This window comes from Microcaecilia unicolor, chromosome 3 (genome assembly GCF_901765095.1).
Source record: "Microcaecilia unicolor chromosome 3, aMicUni1.1, whole genome shotgun sequence".
NCBI classification, from domain to species: domain Eukaryota; kingdom Metazoa; phylum Chordata; class Amphibia; order Gymnophiona; family Siphonopidae; genus Microcaecilia; species Microcaecilia unicolor.
In genome coordinates this window covers 514,009,953-514,031,394 of record NC_044033.1, presented here as the reverse complement: position 1 = coordinate 514,031,394, position 21,442 = coordinate 514,009,953, and the positions used below count along the sequence as shown (strand labels likewise).

General features: G+C 47.1%; 1 protein-coding gene across 1 annotated transcript in view; it reads left to right on the top strand.

Annotated features, from left to right (window-relative positions):
• The window catches only part of SIM1 (SIM bHLH transcription factor 1), a 133,474-nt gene extending 115,018 nt beyond the window's left edge, over positions 1-18,456 (top strand). Inside the window, exons 10-11 of the mRNA XM_030195659.1 lie at positions 15,740-16,145; positions 17,596-18,456. Of these exons, the coding sequence (XP_030051519.1) occupies positions 15,740-16,145; positions 17,596-18,326 (1,137 nt within the window). The 3' untranslated portion in view covers positions 18,327-18,456. The remainder of the gene's footprint in view (positions 1-15,739; positions 16,146-17,595) is intronic.
• The last annotated feature ends 2,986 nt before the right edge of the window (positions 18,457-21,442 follow it).

Here is a 21,442-nt window from a genome sequence, read left to right as displayed (position 1 = left end):
TGGGGCAGGAAAGAGCCCCCTCTTTCCTGCCCAGCGCGCTGCTCTCCATCCTCCTGTATGCATTGCTGCCTGACGGTCTCGGCGAGATTCAAAATGGCCGCCGAGAATTGAAGTCTCGGCGGCCATTTTGAATCTCGCGGAGACCGTCAGGCTGCATACAGGAGGATGGAGAGCAGCACGCTGGGCACGAAAGAAGGGGCTCTTTCCTGCCCCGACATCACTAGACCACCAGGGAAGATCGTGTGAGTAGGGAGAAGTGGTGACAGGGCCGGGGGGGGGGAGGGGGGGGGGGGGGGGAGGAGGTAACCCTGACGGCGATCCCGAACTCGGAGGGCGGGCGGCCTGCCAGCCAGCCAAATCTACCTTCGGACTATAAGACGCACCCCCCATTTTCCTCCCAAATTTTGGGGGGAAAAAGTGCGTCTTATAGTCCGAAAAATACGGTAAATTCCTGGGCAGTTCTCCATAATCATTTTCAACCCGAACCTGGGGGTCTCTATTCTCCGCCCTTTCCTCTCTGAACACACCACCCGAACTCTCGTCCACGCTCTCATCACCTCTCGCCTTGACTACTGCAACTTACTCCTCATCGGCCTCCCACTTAGCCATCTACCTCCCCTTCAATCTGTTCAGAACTCTGCTGCACGTCTCATATTCCGCCAGAACTGATATACTCATATCACCCCTCTCCTCAGGTCACTTCACTGGCTTCCAATCAGATACCGCATTCAATTCAAGCTTCTCCTTCTTACCTACAAATGCACTCAGTCTGCCGCCCCTCACTACCTCTCTACCCTCATCTCCCCTTACATTCCCGCCCGAAACCTCCGTTCACAGGACAAACCCCTCCTCTCATTACCCTTCTCCATCACCGCCAACTCCAGGCTCCGCTCATTCTGCCTCGCCTCACCCTATGCTTGGAACAACCTTCCTGAGCCCTTACGCCAAGCCCCCTCCCTGCCCATCTTCAAGTCTTTGCTTAAAGCCCACCTCTTCAATGCTGCGTTCGGCACCTAACTCTTACCGTTCAGTAAATCCAGACTGCCCCAATTTGACTGCCCCTATTGGACTGACCGTTCACTTGTCTCTTAGATTGTAAGCTCTTTGAGCAGGGACCGTCCCTCTATGTTAATTTGTACAGCGCTGCGTAACCCTAGTAGCGCTTTAGAAATGTTAAGTAGTAGTAGACAGATTTTCCAGACCATCACCATGGTATAACAGAGAGAGGGAGCAAAGCACAAACAAAAAGCCAAGAAACAAAACAAAAAGCACCAGGGGCCTTCAAAAAAACGGCACGTCAAGTCTTTAATCATATACGTTGATGAAACAATACTTGAATGGACCCGACACGGTCCGTGTTTCAGCGCACAGCGCCTGCATCAGGGGTCTTCACATAAAATAAACAGAGAAATAGTCTTGTGAACAAACGCAGTCCTTCAGTTGCGGACTCAATCACATGCATTTACCGGGGCATGCTGTCCCGTAAGTTTTCAATGCGAATGCGGTTCTAGTTGCATTTTGGGGAAGGAAGGTAGAGCAGTGAGGAATAGTGTGACAGACTATGAGTTTATCTTGTTGGGCAGACTGGATGGACCGTACAGGACTTTATCAGCCATCATCAAATTCAGTGATCCTCCCCTTCCAGATAATTTTTTAGATCATAAAAATCTGATTCCTATCAGGCCAAAGAATCCAGATGTTTTTGTTTTAAAATGTTGCTTATTTCTATTTAAAAATGCCCTGTAATGATGATTCAAACCTTTCCATTGCGGATAAGTATTCTTTATTTGCATCCGTTTTTGCACTGGTCCTCCAATTAGACTTTTCTGAGGCAGGCTTTATATATTATTTTCCATACTGGAGCATGATTGTACAAATTAATCTTGAATAGGAGATTGAGCATCCTATATAATAATTCTCACCTCCAACGTTCTGACTTGCCTGGGACCGTGGCTCATTCCGAGTTGGTCTGCAGGCTCTGTAGATCAAGCTGACATCACCGTATTAATGGCAACTTAGATTGTAAGCTCTTTTGAGCAGGGACTGTCTATTTGTATCAGGTGTTCAGTGCTGCGTGCGTCTGGTAGCGCTATACAAATGCTAATAATAATAATAACTTCAGAACCTGGGGGGGGGGGGAACATGTCTCATAGCTGATCCATGTCCAGAAGAGGGTTGCTGGACATGGGTGGCTGGAGGGAGGGCAGGGGAGAGAGGAGGGTCACTGGACATGAGTGGCTGCAGGGGGAGAGGAGGGTCGCTGGACATGGGTGGCTGCAGGGGGCAGGGGGGTCGCTGGACATGGGTGGCAGGAAGGGGGGCATGGGAAAGCGGAGAGGAGGTTCGCTGGGTATTGGTGGCTGCAGTAGGCGCAGGGGGAGAGGATGGTCGCAGGCATGGGTGGCTGCAGGGGGGCAGGGGGGTCACTGGACATGGTGGCTGGAGGGGGCAGGGGAGAGAGGAGGGTCGCTGGATATGGGTGGCTGCAGTGGGCGCAGGGGGAGAGGAGGGTCGCGGGCATGGGTGGCTGCAGGGGGGCAGGGGAGAGATGAGGGTCGCTGGACATGGGTGGCTGCAGGGGGGCAGGGGTTCACTGGACATGGTGGCTGGAGGGGGGCAGGGGAGAGAGGAGGGTCACTGGACATGGGTGGCAGGAGGGGGGCAGGGGAGAGAGGAGGTTCGCTGGACATGGGTGGCTGCAGTGGGCGCAGGGGGAGAGGAGGGTCGCTGGACATGGGTGGCAGGAGGGGGGCAGGGGAGAGAGGAGGTTCGCTGGACATGGGTGGCTGCAGTGGGCGCAGGGGGAGAGGAGGGTCGCTGGACATGGGTGGCTGCAGGGGGAGAGGAGGGTCGCTGGACATGGGAGGCTGCAGGGAAGCTGAGGAAAACCTTGCTAGCGCCCGTTTCATTTGTGTCAGAAACGGGCCTTTTTTACTAGTTAGGAAATAAAAATGTATTCAGTGAATTTGCAGGATAGTTCATGCTTTGTTGTGTTTTAAGTTGCATGTTCGATTTTAATTCATTTCTAAGACTAACCACATTTGAGCAGTTTGGAATTCCTTAACATAGCTGCGTTGTTGAACTCCTACATGATCCATGTAATCGGGACCAAGTAGGACCCTTGTAGAATGATATGGACTAGTCAGGGTTCTTTTTCCTAAGGCACAATTCTAAAAGAGATCAGTACAATTAATGATAAAAACTTATGGAAGGCAAATAACGGTCAGTAGACTGGACCAAATGTTTTCAGCTCAGGCATTCCTCGGGGGCATACTATCTAATGTAGTAATGTAGGAATGGAAGGAACTTCCCATCCATCATTTCTCTCCTACTCATCCTGTCTACAAAGGTTGTGTGCGGTTGTGCTATATGATATTATAACTGAAGCACTAAAAAGAAGGAAAACCACCTAGGGAGACGCATCAGAATCCAACATCCCAGCTTCCCTATTCCTGCTACTTTTGGCAATAGCTTTCCCAGGCCGACAGCCCCAATGTAATTTCTTCCCTGTAGAATTGTGTTCAACGTAAGCTTGGATGCAAGCGCCGTTTTCCTAATATTTAGCCTTTTTTTCTAGAGGCAAACTGTCCTTTGTGATAAATAATCCTTCCTGACATTACTCCTGTTATTGATGAAGTCAAATGACCCTAAAACTGCATTCCTGCCAAAATCGTTATACCCACACTAGCCCACTCCTCAAGTCACTTCACTGACTCCCTGTCCGCTTCCGTATACAGTTCAAACTTCTCTTACTGACCTTTAAATGCATCCATTCTGCAGCCCCCCATTACCTCTCCACTTTCATCTCGCCCTACATTCCTCCCCGTGAACTCCGCTCACTGGACAAATCTCTCTTGCCGTCCCCCTTCTCCTCCACTGCTAACTCCAGGCTTCGTTCCTTTTCCCTCGCGGCACCTTATGCCTGGAATAGACTCCCTGAGCATGTACGTCTAGCTCCATCTCTACCTGCTTTCAAATCTATGCTGAAAACCCACCTTTTCACCGCTGCTTTTGGCTCCTAGTTACTACTCAATTGCCTCCCCTTGTTCCCTCTCACCCAGTACTTCCCTCACCCTTAATTGTCTTGTCTGTCCGTATTATTCTTAGATTGTAAGCTCTATTGAGCAGGGACTGTCTCTCTCTATGTCAGGTGTTCAGCACTGCGTGCGTCTGGTAGCGCTATACAAATGTTAATAATAATAAGAATAATTATGGCTGAATTTCTATAATTAAAGTACTGACAACCAACTTGCCTATTATCAAAGAATAAATGGGTAGATGCAGATTTCATTTTAATTTCCATAAATGAAATCCATACTAAGTTATGTTCTTGATTTTATTTTAGAATACTAAGGGGCCCTTTCACTAAGCCTTGTAGGCGCCTGTGCATGCCCAACGCACCTCAGTTTGGAGCTACCACTTGGCTACTGCATGGTCCTTGCGGTAATTTCATTTTTGACATGTCCACTGTGCGCCCCAGAAAATTATTCTTATTTTCTGACGTGTGGCAGAAACCAGGCGGCAATCATCATCATTCTACGTGCGTAGATGATTACCGCACGGTTACCGTGTGAGATCTTACCGCTAAGTCAATGGCCGGCGGTAAGGTCTTAGACCCAAAATGGACACGCGCCAATTTTCAGCAAAAAATTTTAAAAGGCCTTTTTTTACAGGCGTGCTGAAAAAACGGATCTTCGCGCACCCAGAACACATGCCTACACCAGCGCGGACCATTTTTCGGCTCACCTTAGTAAAAGGGCCCCTAAGCCCTCATCATGAAGGATTATTGCCTTAGCAGACAGAATGAGGGGAAATGGTTAATCCAACCTAAATGACAAATAGAGCTATCTAGGATATCTAATGATCAATTATTCATATAGCAATAAATGATATCCCCATGTAATCCTGATGAAGTTAAGTAATTTTAAAATGGAGGAAAAACCTCAAATATTAAGGGAACACTCCGTCGTTGATAGAACCAACATAAGGGAGGTCCCTTAAATCATCACGGACAAAAACCTCCTTCTTACAAAAGTATGGCTATTCTGCTCTGATACTCTTGAACGGATGATAACCCTGTAAATTTTACTAAACGGTTCAAAATGCACTTATCTTTTAGCTTTACAGTCACTTAGACACCCTCCACGGCCCGACTTCGGCCCAAGTTTCGAATTCTGCCTCAGGGTCTGACTGACATGATCTGACAAGATCTGTGGAAAAAGCGCAAAATATCACATCAGTATAAGTTTTTCAACGACACGACTTCATAAACTGCTTCGCAAAGTGATCCTTACAATATGCACGTTATCTGCCCACACCTGTTTCTGGCTAACAGAAAGATGGCCGCAATTTATATAAGTCGACGTCAGACGCCTTCAATCCAAAACCCGCCTAGAGGGGTGTCAATCAAATGATGTCACGCTGTGTTAAAAAAAAATTGATTCCATTCTATTTATACCGAAGGGATGCAATGTATGTAAACGAAAGATCCAGCGTTGTTCTTGTCTTAATAAAAGACGTTTTTTTATCACCTCCTCCTAAGCGCCATTTCAGTTGTTGGAGCATGAAATGGTTAATGGCATGTCAGGATTTTGTATCAACCAATGGGTTTGACATGCAGGCCCTCAGCAAACTAAATAGAAATTCTTTGATATTTCCTGTGATAAGTGAACAGAATGAATTGCTATTGTCTATTAATTATTATGCTTCACAATAGCAAGTGAAGAGAGGTCACAACTCAACAATTTCTGAGTCGCACAACAGACTGAATATCTTTTTTTTTTCTCTTAGGCTGCACACAAACTTAATCTTGTGCCTAATTCAGGGGTGGGCAGGTAACTACGGTCCTCGACAGCCAAAACCCAATTGGGTTTTCAAGATTCCCACAATGAAAATACATAACATAACATAGCATAGTAACATAGTAGGTGACGGCAGAAAAAGACCTGTACGGTCATGAGATTGATTTGCATTTACTGCTTCTACTGTAGGCAAATAGATCTCATGCATATTCATTATGGAAATCATGAAAATTTAACTGAGTTGTGGTCCTTGAGAGGACCGTGGTTTCCCCCCCCCCCCGATCTAATTCTTTTGCTCAGCTCTGTATGTTGCAGATCCACTGATAGCTGAGAAGTGAATCAGACACACAGGACTAAGATGAAGCAAGTATTACTGTCAGTGGCATAGCCAAGGGTGGGCTGGGGTGGTATTGACCCCTTAGTAAATGTCGACAAATAAAGACCTGCACAGTACATCCACTCTGCCCAACAAGGTGGCCTAAGTTGAAACTGGTACACTGCACAGTTTCCATCAGTGGCTTAGCTACTATGGGGCCACGGACGTCAGGACGTCAGTCTCTGAAACCAAACAAAGGAAGAAGACTTCGGCTGGCGGGGCTTGGGGGTCCCCCGCCAGCAAAGGTAGGCGACGGCGGGGGGGGGGGTTGTCGGTGGGGGGGAGGGTCAGAGTTGTTTGTGGTGGTGCTGGCTGTGGCGGGGGGTGGCGGCAATGGCGGCTGGGGGGGGGGGTCGGCAGCGCCGGGGGGGGGGGGGGGCTAAAATGTGCCCTCTCACCTCGGGCTCTGGACCCTCCTCCCGCCGAAGTCTGGCTACGCCCCTGGTTTCCACATCTTCATGGTTAAACACTCCCTGTCTAACAGACTGTATAAGTCTACCTGGGACCTATGTCCTACTCCAGCCTTGATCCTGATCTTTTTTTTTCCCATTTATGGGACCCAGGCCATAGACGTTGGCCTGGCACTGGTCTGAGTTCCCAACCCCTGAAGCTGCCATCATTAAGTTTTGCTTTCATTGGATTCCATCCTTTTTCTCTATAGTGAGCCTCTGTGTTTAGAAACATAAAAACATAAGCCTTGCCATACTGGGACAGACCAAAGGTCCATCAAGCCCAGTATCCTGATTCCAACAGTGGCCAATCCAGGTTACAAATACCTGGCAAGATCTCGAAAGAGTTACAGTTGTGTGGTTTTGGTTTTTTTTTGCTCCTTATCCTAGAAATAAGCAGTGGGTTTTTCCAAAACTATCTTTTTTAAAATTTAAGAAATTCTCCACCACCGCCAACTCCAGGCTCCGCCCATTCTGCCTCGCCTCACCCCATGCTTGGAATAAACTCCCTGAACCCATACACCAGGCCCCCTCCCTGCCCATCTTCAAATCCTTGCTCAAAGCCCACCTCTTCAATGTCGCCTTTGGCACCTAACCACTTTACCGCTTTTCAAGAAATCTAGACTGCCCCAACTTGTCATTTCGTCCATAGTCGTCCATTAGATTGTAAGCTCCTTTGAGCAGGGACTGTCCTTTTTTGTTAAACTGTACAGCACTGCGTAACCCTAGTAGCGCTCTAGAAATGTCAAGTAGTAGTAGTAGTAGTATTGAAGTTTTCAAGAATAAAAACAAAAACATAGGAAAAATATATGATTGCTATCAAACTAATTAGCTCTAACTGGAAAGACTCCTCACGATTGGATATCCACATTTGGTGGAATACTATTTGTCAATTTGCAAAGTATGAATGCATTGCTGCTGAAAGTGTGGGTACTGTAGGATCATATAACAAAATGTGGGCTCCAGTAATTCAATATTGTCAATCTAAAAAGTAATCTTGTCAGTGTCCTTCACTTTGTTTTGATACATCACCAAACTTCCAGGCTTCTTTCTTAGATAAACTCTACATCTTATACTTCATCTTTCAATCTCTTTTTCTACAACAAGATGATACTCTTTACTCCCTTTCCAAGTCTACCGTAATATTGGCTTTTCTTTTACGAAATTATCCAAATCTTTTTTTAAACTCTGCTAAGCTAACTGCTTTTACCACATTCTCTGGCAATGAATTCCAGAGTTTAATTACCCTGCCGATTACCACCGGGTAAGCGCCACAGGGTAGAAAATGTCTACCGTATGTTTTGGATGTGCGTCAAAAATGGAATTACCGCCATGGGCACATGGTTGCTGGGTAGTAGTTCCAATTTGATGTGCGTTGGATGCGCATAGGTGTCTACGCACCTTAGTAAAAGGGCCCCTAAAACATAGAAGGGAAAGGAACTCCAGTTATTATAAGATAGGACAGATAGCAGATGCAAAAAAAAAAATTGTCATGGATGAAACAAAGAAGACAGGTCCTGAACTCAGAGAGAACTTGTTGCCAGAGCATGTGGTAATGGCGGTTAGCGTACCTGGGTTTAAAAAAGGTTTGTACTAGTTCCTGCAGGAAAAGACCATAGTCTGTTATTGATATGGACATGGGGGGAGCCACTGCTTGCTCTGGGATTGGTAGCATGGAATGTTGATTCTATTTGGGATTCTGGAATCTTGCTATTCTTTGGGATTCTGCATGGAATCTTGCAACTATTTGCATTTCTGCCAGGTACTTGTGACCTGGATTGTCCACTGCTGGAAGCAGTATACTGGGCTAGATGGGCCATTGGTCTGACCCAGTATGGCTATTCTTACCTAATAAACCTAATAAAGGTTTTTGCTGACCTTTGTATCAAAGATATCACATTATGTTGTGACTAATGCTGGAGGAAGTGTTTTTAGAACTAAAGCTCGTATCTTCCAACATTCATTAACCTAACCCATGCATTTCATTGAGTTTATTATAAGTATTTTGAGTGGGTTAGCATAAGTACATAAATATGGACATACTGGGACAGACCAAAGGTCCATCAAGCCCAGCATCCTGTTTCCAATAGTGGCCAATCCAGGTCACAAATACCTGGCAAGATCCTGAAAAAATTCAATACCTTTTATGCTGCTTATCTCAGAAATAGCAGTGGATCAGTGGCGTAGCAAGGGGGGGGGGGCGGGAGGGGCGGTCCGCCCCGGGTGTCAGCTCGTGGGGGGGGGTGCTCCATCTCCCCCCTCTCGGCGCATCAACCCCCCCCCCACCAGCTCCCGCACCCTACCTTTAAAAAGAATATCGGAATCTCAGGCGCCTGCCCTGCACGTAAAACAAATGTGGACCGTCGGGCCTTCTCTCGCTCTATCTGTCCCGCCCTCCTCTGACGCAACTTCCTATTTCCGCAAGGGCAGGACAGACAGAGCGAGAGAAGGCCCGACGGTCCACATTTGTTTTACGTGCAGGGCAGGCGCCTGGGATTCCGATATTCTTTTTAAAGGTAGGGTGCGGGAGCTGGTCGGGGGGGGGGGAGGGATGTCGATGCGCTGGGGGGGGGATGTCATTGTGCTGCACCCGGGGGGGGGGGGGGGTGCAATGGCGAACCACCCCGCCTGGGTTGCAGCCCCCCCCCCCCCGCTACGCCACTGCAATGGATTTTCCTCAAGTCAATTAATAATGGTCTATGGACTTTTCCTTTAAGAAGCTGGCCAGACCTTTTTTAAACCCCGCTAAGCGAACCGCCTTTACCACATTCTCTGGCAACAAATTCCAGAATTTAATTAAACGTTGAGTGAAGAAACATTTTCTCCGATTTGTATTAAATTTACTGCTTTGTAGCTTCATCGCATGCCTCCTAGTCCTAGTATTTTTGGAAAGCGTAAACAAACGATTCACATCTACTCGTTCCACTCCGTTTCTACTTTGCAAAAATGAATTGTACTGTTCACCTTTTGTTTTTTTTATGCAATTACTGCTGCAACTCCCGCATCTTGTTCTTTTCTGTCTGGTATATTTCAAAGGCACGAAAGCTCTCTTTTATGGTATGGTTGATATCAATTCTCAGGAAGAATTATCAGCACTATGAGTTATTTTAGTGAACATACTGTATTACTTTCATCTAAGCCCTTACCATCTGTTCCGTACCGTAACAGTCATTGCAAAGAGGGCGTATTTACATCTTAGGCATACATTAGTGGAAAGTAAGATAAAAATGATTTAAGGGCACACATCTGCTTTGTAGCATGACGGTTCTGACAGGTTTTCTCCTGATGGTTGAGGATATAAATAAGGGAAGTCAAAGCATGAATTCTAATCACGGAGACAGCATCAACATTTCGTGGACAATCAATATTTCTAGTTTCATACCTTTTTAAACAAATAACACAGGAAACAGCTGAACAGCATGGTGGTAACAATAATAAAACTGCTAAAATAATGCCATAAATTAATGCCTTCTGTACAGCCCAAGTTGCCTAAAGCCAACATTTGGGATCACTGAATATGAACGGATGGGTCTGTGCATGGTTAGAAGTGAACAAAAAGCACCATTTCATAAAATGGCTCTTAAGATTTGGAAGTGGAGAAGCTGCCCATGTTACAAAGAAGTTTCATTCACCAATCGCTTTTTGTCTTAATTCTGAGAAATACACTTTGAGATATGACACAGATTGTGAGACGACTCATGTGGTGTACATTCTTATGTGCACATGTAGGAAGTTATACGTTGGGAAAACCACAAGACCCTTAAAGAAAAGGTTCAGTGACCCCAAGCATAATTTAAAATATTTGCAATTAGAAGCCCCTATAGTCAGTGGGGCATAGCGGAGAGCAATCACATAAATCTGAAGACTACCCATGTATTGTGATTGATCATATTCAAGAATCAATACGGGGAGGAGATAGGGATAAAAAAATTGATACTGGCGGAGCAAAGATGGATCCATCGGTTGCATTCCTTAACACCAGTAGGTTTGAATAATAGGGTGGAATGGAAAGCCTTTTTATAACATAAAGAAAATAGCTGTTAAAATCACTTATAATTGAGAGAGGTCCCTTTAACCTTAATGTCCCAACTCAATGAGAGTATAAAAGGTAGCCATGTTGAAAGCAAAAGAAACCGGAGAGTGACAAATTAAGACAAAAAGTGATTGGGAATGAAACTTCTATATTACAAAGCCAGAGTGGTGTTTACATTTCTATTTTATAAATAGAAATAGATGCCTATGGGGCTCATTTTCAAAGCATTTGGATATCTTAAAATGCCTAAAAAGCATCCATCTGCTAAAAAAAAGTCCAAATCCTGATTTGGAAAGTCTGAATTTGGACGTTTCACACCAGGGGCGTAGCCAGACCTCGGCGGGAGGGGGGTCCAGAGCCCAAAGTGTGTGTGGGGGGGCACATTTTAGCCCACCGCCCCCAGCTGCCACTCTTCCCCACCGTGTCTGACCCCCCCCCCCCCCCGCTGTCGCAAGGTACCTTTGCTGGTAGGGGTCCCCAACCCCCCGCCAACTGAAGCTTCTATCTGTACCGCGCTGGCTTCGCACTTGCTTCCTCTCCTGTTTTCAGTGCGCGATGCACTGCACGCTCGTTTTAATGAAACAAGAGCATGTACGGCGCGACTAGGAACAGGAGAGGAGGCAAGTGTGAGACCTGCACAGGACAGATAAATACGTCAGCTAGCAGGGGTTGGGGTCGGGGACCCCTGCCAGCCAAACCGGGGGCCCCAGTGCCAATTTGGGGGGGCCTAGGTTTTCGGGTGGCAGGGCTTGGGGATCTTCATCAGCTAAAGTATTTATATTTTGAGTTGGGAAATGCTGGGGGAGGGGGTTAGAGAGAAAATTTTGTGCCCGCCCACTTTGGGTTCAGGCCCACCCAAAATTGGCTGTCTGGCTACGCCACTGGTTAGGGGCAGTCTTAAATTGAGGCATTATAGGTTTTTAAGACCAGAATGAAGGCCTGGATTTTTTTTTTTTTTTAATGTTACTGATACCTTCAAACATGCTGTAGTCACACCACTCCTCAAATAACCATCACTAGACCCCACCTGTCCCTCCAACTACCGCCCCATCTCCCCCCTACCCTTCCTTTCCAAGATACTTGAACGCGCCGATCACAGCCGCTGCCTTGATTTTCTCTCCTCTCATGCCATCCTCGATCCGCTTCAATCCGGTTTTCGCCCTCTACACTTGACAGAAACAGCACTCACTAAAGTCTGTAATGACCTGTTCCTTGCCAAATCCAAAGGTCACTACTCCATCCTCATCCTCCTTGACCTATCCGCCGCTTCAACTCCTCCCTCTCCTTCTCTGCGCATATCCAGCAGATAGCCAAGACCTGTCGCTTCTTTCTGTATAACATCAGCAAAATTCGCCCTTTCCTCTCTGAGCACACCACCCAAACTCTTGTCCACTCTATCATTACCTCTCGCCTTGACTACTGCAACCTACACCTCACTGGCCTCCCACTTAAATTGCTTACCACCATCTAACCCCCGATATTCAGCGGCACTAAAGCGGGCAGTGATGCAGAATATCGCCTCTGACCAGCCCCATAAAAAGTGGATTGGTCAGGGGCAGTACAGAGGGTAGTGATAGGGAGGAGCCAGGAGTTATGCGGGTACTACAAGACTCATTTTCCGCCAAAGTCGCTATGCTCACATTAGCCCTCTCCTTAAGTCACTTCACTGGCTCCCTATCCATTTCCGCATTCAATTCAAACTTCTCTTATTGACCTATAAGTGCATTCACTCTACCGCTCCCCAGTACCTCTCCACGCTTGTCTCTCTCTATGCCCCCCCTCGGGTACTCCGTTCTGTAGATAAATCTCTCTTATCTGTCCGCTTCTCCTCTACTGCCAATTCCAGAATCCGTTCCTTTTATCTTGCTGCACCTCACGCCTGGAATAGACTACCCGAGCCTGTACGTCTAGCCCCGTGTTTGGCCGTTTTCAAGTCCAAACTTAAAGCCACCTCTTTACCAATGCTTTTGACTCCTACCCACTACTTACTTGCCCTGTCCTTGTATCCTCACCTCTTTATTCCCTTACCCTTATTGTCCTGTCTACCTGTCTTATCTAGATTGTAAGCTCTTTGAGCAGGGACTGTCTTTTTGTGTATGGTGTACAGCGCTGCGTATGCCTTGTAGCGCTATAGAAATGATAAGTAGTAGTAGTAGTAGTAGTAGCCTAGGCTCCTGTTGCCCCCCCTTAGCTACGCCACTGTTTCACACTGCAGTTCGTCCAAATAGCAAGGAAGCGTGTTGTGGGTGTGTTTTGGGCGGGACTAGGGAGGGCTCAAAAGTAGGACGTCCAACAGGGATTTCCGAAATGGGAAGACAATGAAGTACATTTTTTTCCCCTTTATATTTGTATCTCCTTATCTTTTCTTATTACACGCTCCCTAAACTTGTAGTGGATGGCTAGGATTGATTTATATATCCACATGTAATTTTGGGTGTCTTCTATTTGTTAAAAAGTTTTCTTATTGCTTGTTCAAGTGTTCACTTGTAAAAATTTGTTTGAAAATAAAAAATAAAAAACACAAAAAGAAGTACACTTGTATGAGGCATGCCCAAGTTACAAAAAGTTGCTCAATTAAGCAGTTGACTACTGGAGGGATTAAAGGCATGACCCCTCCTTAATCCCCCTGCCCTCTCCTCTGAAAGTGAAACTGGAAAGGAAAACCAGGCTGTATTATATACTGTAACTCCATCCCTGCAGCTCAAAGTGTAGTGTTGCATACTGTGGAACAGAGAATGTACCTGGGGTCCTCTCACCTGTCAAGGCCTTGGGCCTAGATGCACCATGTAGGTAGCATGCTCTGGCCTGAGGAGGGAAGGAAGATGGCTGCTACCATTGTGATGGCCCCTGGCAGCCAGTGATTAGCGCAGAGGTTCCTCCAGGACCCCTGACTAATAAGCAGTGGCGTACCAAGGGTGGGGCGGTGGGGGCGGTCCGCCCCGGGTGCACGCTGCTGGAGGGGTGCAGAGAGCAGCCGCGCATCTGTCGGCTCCGCTGGTTCCCTGCTCCCTCTGCCCCGGAACTGGTTACTTCCTGTTCCGGGGCAGAGGGAGCAGGGAGCCAGTGGAGGCGAGAGCCGCATGGCTGCTCCCAGCAGCGAAGAATGCACCCGGGGGGGGGGGGGTGTTGATGTGCTGGGGGGAGTGTCATTGCGCCGGGGGGGGGGGGGTGTCGTGCTGCACCCGGGGGGGGGGGGGGGTGCGCATCGGTGATCCGCCCCGGGTGGCAGCCGACCTAGGATCGCCACTGCCAGTAAGCATTTCCCAAGTCACCTTCAAGTGAAAGGGAAGCATTAGAGACCACTGATGGGGGGAAACCAAGACGAAAGGCAAAATGTTTTTGTTAAAAGTGTACCCTGTCAAAGAAAACCTCCTCCATTATGAAGAAACAGTGATATTCATTTTAAAGACTGAAAAACATACAACATTCCTCACGGTGCAGTTGTTTTGGCATTAATAGAGACAGCTTCACTTTTTGCAAATCAAAAGCACGGGGAAAACCTTTAAGGAGTCAACACATAAACCATGACTCTGCCTGCCAGTGATGAGTTTTATACCTGCCCCTTGAAAGAGGAGGTACTGTAGTAGCTGATTTGGAAGACTTTGTGGAACAGTGAGCTCATGCAACTGGTGCATTCGCCAAGCTCTGAATGTGTTTCATAAAACAGCAGGGCCGCTGAGAGACAGAGCCGGGCCCGGGGCAGAATCATCATTGTCATCGCCGTTGCCTGCCCCAAGTACCAAGTACCTCGGCTGGCCCTGCTAGCTGCAGGCAGCGCGGCTCCTTCCTCTGCTCAGCATTGCCTGCCCCCTGGGGCTCCTTTCCTCAGGGCGCACATGCTCGGTCTCAAAACTGAGCATGCGTGGCCTGAGGGCCCAGCAGCTGCTAGGCAGGCAGTGCTGGGGGGGGGGGGGGGCAGGCACTGGAATTCTCTCTCCTGCTCCTGTCAGGAAGTGATCACCTGGTTCCCGTCAGAAGCAGAGAGAGACCCTTGCGCCAGGCCCCCCTGCCCCCCCTCTCAGCGGCTATGTAAAATAGTAGTTGTGTCTAATTTTTTTCTTTAAAGAAAGCAGTCTTTCTGTACGGTGGAATAACTGCTAGGAGAGAGAGAGAGAGAGAGAGGGAGAGGGAGGGGGGGAGAGAAGGGGGGGGGAGAGGGAGTGGGGGAGAGAGGGGGAGAGAGAGGGAGGGGGAGAGAGAGAGGGGGAGAGAGAGAGAGAGAGAGGGGAGGGGGGAGAGAGAGAGAGAGAGAGAGGAGGGGAGAGAGAAAGGAAGGTAGAGAGAGGGAGGGAGAGAGAGAGAGAGGGGGGAGAGAGAGAGGGAGGGGGGGGGGGGGGAGAGAGAGAGAGAGAGAGAGAGGGGGGGGAGAGAGAGAGAGAGAGAGAGATCAAACTGGAAGTGATTAACATGATGTGGTCCTATTATAGGACACCTCAGCGAGATGCATGGTATTTCCTTGAGCCTAGGGTTACCATATGTCCGGATTTACCCGGACATGTCCTCCTTTTGAGGGCATGTCCAGGTAACCGGGCGGGTTTTGCCAATCTGCCCGTTTGTCCAGAAATCCGGACAAACGGGCAGATTGCTAGCCTCCCCTCCCCTTACTTACTACTGCCCTGGTGGTCTAGTGACCTCTTCCGCCTTCGGGGCAGGAAAGAGCCCCCTCTTTCCTGCCCAGAGCGCTGCCCTGCATGCATCCTTCCTGTTGCTGATCCTCGGCGCTGATTCAAAATGGCCGCCGAGAGTTGAAGTGACCTTGCGAGACTTCAACTCTTGGCGGCCATTTTGAATCGGCACCGAGGATCAGCAACAGGAAGGGTGCATGCAGGGCAGCGCTCCGGGCAGGAAAGAGGGGGCTCTTTCCTGCCCCGAAGAGGTCACTAGACCACCAGGGCAGTAGTAAGGTAAGGGGACGGGGGTGACAGGGAGGGGGGGGGGGGGCGACAGGGTATGTGACAAGGGGGAGGGGAAATGTGAAAGGGGGCGGGGCATGTGTCCTCCTTTTTGGGGGACAAAATATGGTAACCCTACTTGAGCCTCTGCTCACTTTCTAATCCTATTTTGTCTATTTGTGTTTCAGTATTCCAGTTTTCACACAGAAAGATCTGAATCCGACCACGAGAGTCAATGGGGTGGCAGTCCTTTGACCGATACGACTTCCCCACAATTAATGGATCCTGTCGAGAGGTCAACTTCCCAACATCACGAGGTCTCCTGCGCCTACAGACAGTATGCTGATCGAAACTCTCTGTGCTACGGTTTCACCCTTGACCATTCCAGGCTAAATGAAGATAGACACTTCCATACACCAGCCTGTGATGGGGGCAGGTGTGAAGCTGGTAGATACTTCTTGGGTACGCCACAAACTGGGAGGGAGACATGGTGGGGCTCGCGTTCAACACTGCCCCTTACGAAATCATCTCCGGAAAGCAGAGAGGGATATGAGGACAACATGCCTCACATAGCTTCAGTCCACAGAATCCACGGTAAGAGAAATACCCAAGTCCAGTCAGAGGTTTACTTAAGGATCTTAATACGAACTTGGGGGTAAGAGAAAAGAGAAATTGACAGTTCAGCGAACCAGCTGTAGCTTAAACATTCTCATGATGATTTCAGATCAGGAATGCAACAGACTTAAAATTTTACAAAGAAATTCCCCTTGGATCATGTATACCAGTATGGTGAACCTTTTCATCAATCACTACTCAATTCTTCATATGCTAATCTTTAGAAAGTTCACATGCAATTAATTGCAAATAGAAGACTTGCTCCTAGACAGCTATGTCCAGCTTTTTGGGTCTTCTACATCACCCTGATCTGCTTGTCAGCGTGGAGTATATCCACGCTGACAAGCAGATCAGGGTGAAGTAGAAGACTGTTGGGTTCAGCTCCTTAGAAGCACCTGCGAAACAGGAGCTCGCTGTCGGGCGTTCCCAGTAATTGCGGAGCTAATAGAAGCTAAGTACATGTTTATCTACGTTACTATACAAGACATTCTAAATGAATATAGAATACAAGAGGTTTTTCTGACTAATGAGGATACTCGCCAGTCGATTTTCCTAAGGGAATTTGAATATTCCATAGTAAACGCTGAGCGTCTCGGTTCTCGGGACTTAAAACCGTTATTTCAGCCGAGGATCTGAAGTCTTTTCCTCGACACTCACAGAATATAATATTAGCAGACAAGAGAGACACTTGCTAACATTGGACTTATAACTAATTAGTTTGCATGCGGATCTGAGATGTGTCCAAATTTGGGTGCCATTTACAGATTTTTTTTTTTTTTGGGGGGGGGGGGGGGTCTGTGCATAGGTGTGAAATGTGTTTGCTATAAAATGCATAGAAGTAGAATTTACTGCCGGATTCTATATAGTGCGCCCAGCGTTCCGTACTGAAATCCAAGCATATTTTATAATAAGGCATGTAACTTAATTGACTCAACAAGCCAATCATCATTGTTAATAGCACTTAACAAGCAATAATGAGCACTAATTGGCAATAATTAGAATTTAGGCGCACAACTCCCTACGTGTATTCTGTAACGCAATGTGCCTAAATGCTAATGCGCACAGTCAAAAAAGGGCATGTTATGGGCAGAGAAATGGGCACTTTGTGTGCATTCCAAAATTTACGTGCAGTTATAGAATACGACCCAATTCCCCTAAATCTACGCGTTGGCATTTACACCACATTTTTGTTGGTGTAAATTGATACGCGTAGTTTTAGGCGCTAGGATATCAACTATGCGTTTTCTATATACCACGCTTAACTCTAGTTAGCATTTATAGAATACGCTTAGGCAGAAATGTTTACTGCGCGGAATTGTTAGGTTGCCATATATAGAATCTGGCTTTAAGTGCGTAAACATTTGGGAAAGTAATTGAATATTTCAGTCTTGTGCAGGCTACTTTCATTTGATGTCGCTGTTTTTTCCAGGGAGAGGACACTGGGATGAGGACAGTGTGGTCAGCTCCCCTGATCCTGGTTCTGCTGCTAGTGAATCCGGGGACCGCTACCGCACTGACCAGTATCAGAGTAGCCCGCACGAGCCTAGCAAAATCGAAACTTTAATCCGTGCCACTCAGCAAATGATTAAAGAGGAAGAAACCAGGTTGCAGCTCCGAAAGGCTACTAACGACTCAATGGCTTCCATTAACGGAGCTGCGAAGAAACACTCTTTGTGCTTTGCCAACTTCCCGCAGACGCAGTTGGCGGCAATTGCCTGCCGGGGTACCTCTGTTGCCAATCGATCTCCGTGCGAACACACTCAACAGCAGGAGGGGAAGATCATGAGCCCACACGATAATGACTATGACAACAGCCCTACGTCACTATCGAGAATCAGCAGCCCGAACTCTGACCAAATTTCAAAATCTAGCGTGACGCTCGCTAAAGACTACTTACACTCGGACATTTCTCCTCATCAAGTGGGAGATCATTCTTCAGCCTCTCCAAACTTTTACAGCTCTCATAGGCAGTACTTTGATAAACATGCATATACGTTAACCGGCTATACGCTGGAGCACATATATGATACGGAAACCATTCGGAGCTATTCCCTGGGCTGCCATGGATCTCATTTCGATGTCACGTCCCACTTACGAATGCAACAGGATTCAGCGCAGGGACACAAGGGGACATCGGTTATAATAACCAACGGAAGCTGATAGGTTTTCTAAACTGGTTTTTGTGCTTAAAAAGAATATTTGGAATGTAATTAGACAAAAATCTTCAAGCAAATATTTTTACGCTCTCGTTACCAGCATCTGATATATCACAATGCACTAAAGATAGCAACCTGACAGAGAAGTCTACATTTTACAATGCACTGTGGAACTTTCAAGGATAGCAAGAAAATGGATCTAAATTACTGGTGAAAGGTGATCTTGCATTAGTGAAACTAGGGTAGCCTAACATGTTTGTAAAAGCAGGCTCCGCGATTCATAGTATGCTGTAGGAAACACTAGTAAAATATTGCTGACCAGAGAGTCATCCACTTCTATGTGATCAGTAGACCTCATTCAGAACACAGCTATGTGCCCATAATGCAAAAATGTGGAACGCACCCACCCACCCACACATACACCCCACACCCACCCACCCCATCCACACACGCAAAGTTACAAAGCAAGAGCAGAGGCAGAGACATAGGTGGTAAGAACCCTTAGTTACGCCTTGTTAAATCTTTGAAGTGTTTACTGCCTGGCATTCCTTAAGAAATGCTTCACCCCATTGATCTCTCATAGTACTTTCTCCATCAGCATGATAGGCTTCACATCAGGCCTGTTTGACCATAGCGTTTTTTTTTCTAGTCTGTCTATGAGAAAAGACCTTGAGGAATCAGGCACATGGAAGCATGAAGGCCAGATTAGAAAATTAGTTGTTTTCAAACTGGGCAAACTCAAGACAACGTATACGATTGCAAACCTATGACTTGACCTGGCTTTGGATAACAATTTCACTTAGTTTACAGCTGTCAGTACTGTGGTAAAATACGTAATCAGGTCTCATTGGACAGTATTAGAATGTAGTGCAGTGTCTTATCTAGGTTTGAACTACATGGCATCATGCTTACTTGGTTACACTGCTATTACCTCTATATGCCAACGGCCCTGTATAGCAACAGATATTGCATTAAGCACCTTAATGCAGTTCTGCAGTTAAATACCTATTTTTTTGATATATTAAGGAGGCAATTCTATAAATGGGTACCTAGAATTAAGCTTGGTTATTCCAACTTTAGTCTTCTAGGGACCACTGGTTCTAAATATCTTGCACTCCGATTTTACCAAGTGGTAATAGGATATCGCTCTCTCAGCACATAAATTGTTTTACTATTTAATCAACACCAGACCTCAACGCTACCAAGCTTGGCTATTCCGCAAGGAATACTTGCTCTCTTTCTTACGTTCGTTTGAGAGCGCCACCGCTTTTAAATTGCACCTATGTTCTTATCATTGGTCTTGTAATTTTTTATATATATTTATTGACAGCCAGTGGCGTACTAAGGGCAGGGCGGTGGGGGCGGTCTGCCCCGGGTGCACGCCGCTGGAGGGGTGCAGAGAGCAGCCGCGCGCCCGACGGCTCCGCTGGTTCCCTGCTCCCTCTGCCCCGGAACAGGTTACTTCCTGTTCCGGGGCAGAGGGAGCTGAGAGCTGTGCGCCTAAGAATGCACCTGGGGGGGGGTAGGGGCGGGTTTGATGCGCCAGGAGGGGTGTCATTGCATCGGGGGGGGGGGGGGTGTCATTGCGCCAGGGAGGGGGTGTCGTGCTGCACCCAGGGGGGGAGGGGGTGCGCATCGGCGATCCGCCCCGGGCGGCAGCCGACCTAGGATCTTCACTGTTGACAGGAGCTCTCCTCAGCCAATGTAAAAAAACTCAATAATGAGAAAAAATATTGCTTGTTGAGTCTACCTGTTATGTCGAAACACTCGTGCTGTGAGAGAAATATCTCATTTAAACCTTAGACAAAATCTAACATTCCATATTCCACTAGTTGTAATTTTCTATTCTCATATTGAACAACACTGGCTCCCCCCCCCCCCCCCCCCCCCCCCCCCATTGTTATGTACTCCTCTTCAACATATTTTGTACTTATCTTGCACTTGTGTTATTGTTCGCCTCGGGACAAACCCTCCAACCGGTTGGGGTGTATTTCTCCGTGATGTCCCGTTATGCCTCTTGCCATCCACTGAAACTTCCTAGTTTCAATACAAATTTTTTTCCCTCTTTTTTTCTTCATTTTATGTGCTGAGAGAACGATATCCTATTACCACTTGGCAGTGCGTTTATTTTACCTAAAAAGGTGCCGGTACTCAAATGCCAGACCAGCCTTCAGGATGGGGGTGATCACTGAGGGACCCACCCCACAATAGTCAGGTCCCCTGCAACCAGTCACAGAATCTATGGCAAGGCAGAATTGGTGTGTAGAGCCTGAGCTCTTTCATTAAAACTTGGGGACCATGGGTCAGTTTTAGCAGACAATGGAAAAGGTGCCGGTACTCAGTACCCCCAAGTACCCTTTCAAAAAAAGCCCTGCCACTTGGTAAGATCAGAGTGCTAGATACCTAGAATTAAGCGCCATCTGTATGCATCATTGGCACCAATATTTGGCAGTGATGTGCAAATATGCACTAGGCACGATTCGAAAAGGTAGTGCCTAAGACCCATATTCCCTAATTCTGTAAAAGTTACCGAAATTGTGCATGCAAATTTGGGCATGCGCCCAATTTGCATATGCAATTAGATTAAATAACAAGCTAGTTAGCGCCAATAATTGGCTTTTTAGCAAGCAATTATTGGCACTAATTAAATGTGATTGAACTTTAAGCACAGGATCTGCACCTAAAATTTACCCACGATTTGAAGAAGGGGAACAGAAATTGGAGGGTCGTGGACGGAATGGGGTGTTCCTAAAATGAACGCACATTGTTATAGGTTAACGGAGATATGCACCTAATGTAGGCGTCTACATCTGCACCGCAGTTCAGTTGGTGCAAATGGCTAAGCCTAAAGTTAGGCACAATTCCCGGGCATAAGCACTGTTCTATAAACTGCACCTAACTTTGTGTGGCTTATAGAATAGCACTTTTTTCAGTGCCAATTGTTTGACACCATATGTAGAATCTAGCCTACAGTGCTTAACTGCAAGGGGGATGTACATGTGGATGACCGTTGAAGGGCCATGGGTATGCTGCCAAACAATGTACGCAACTTATAGAATACTATTAGTTGCTCGTGTTGATTGGGCACAACTTAGGCGTGCCCATTTATACCCAGGGGCA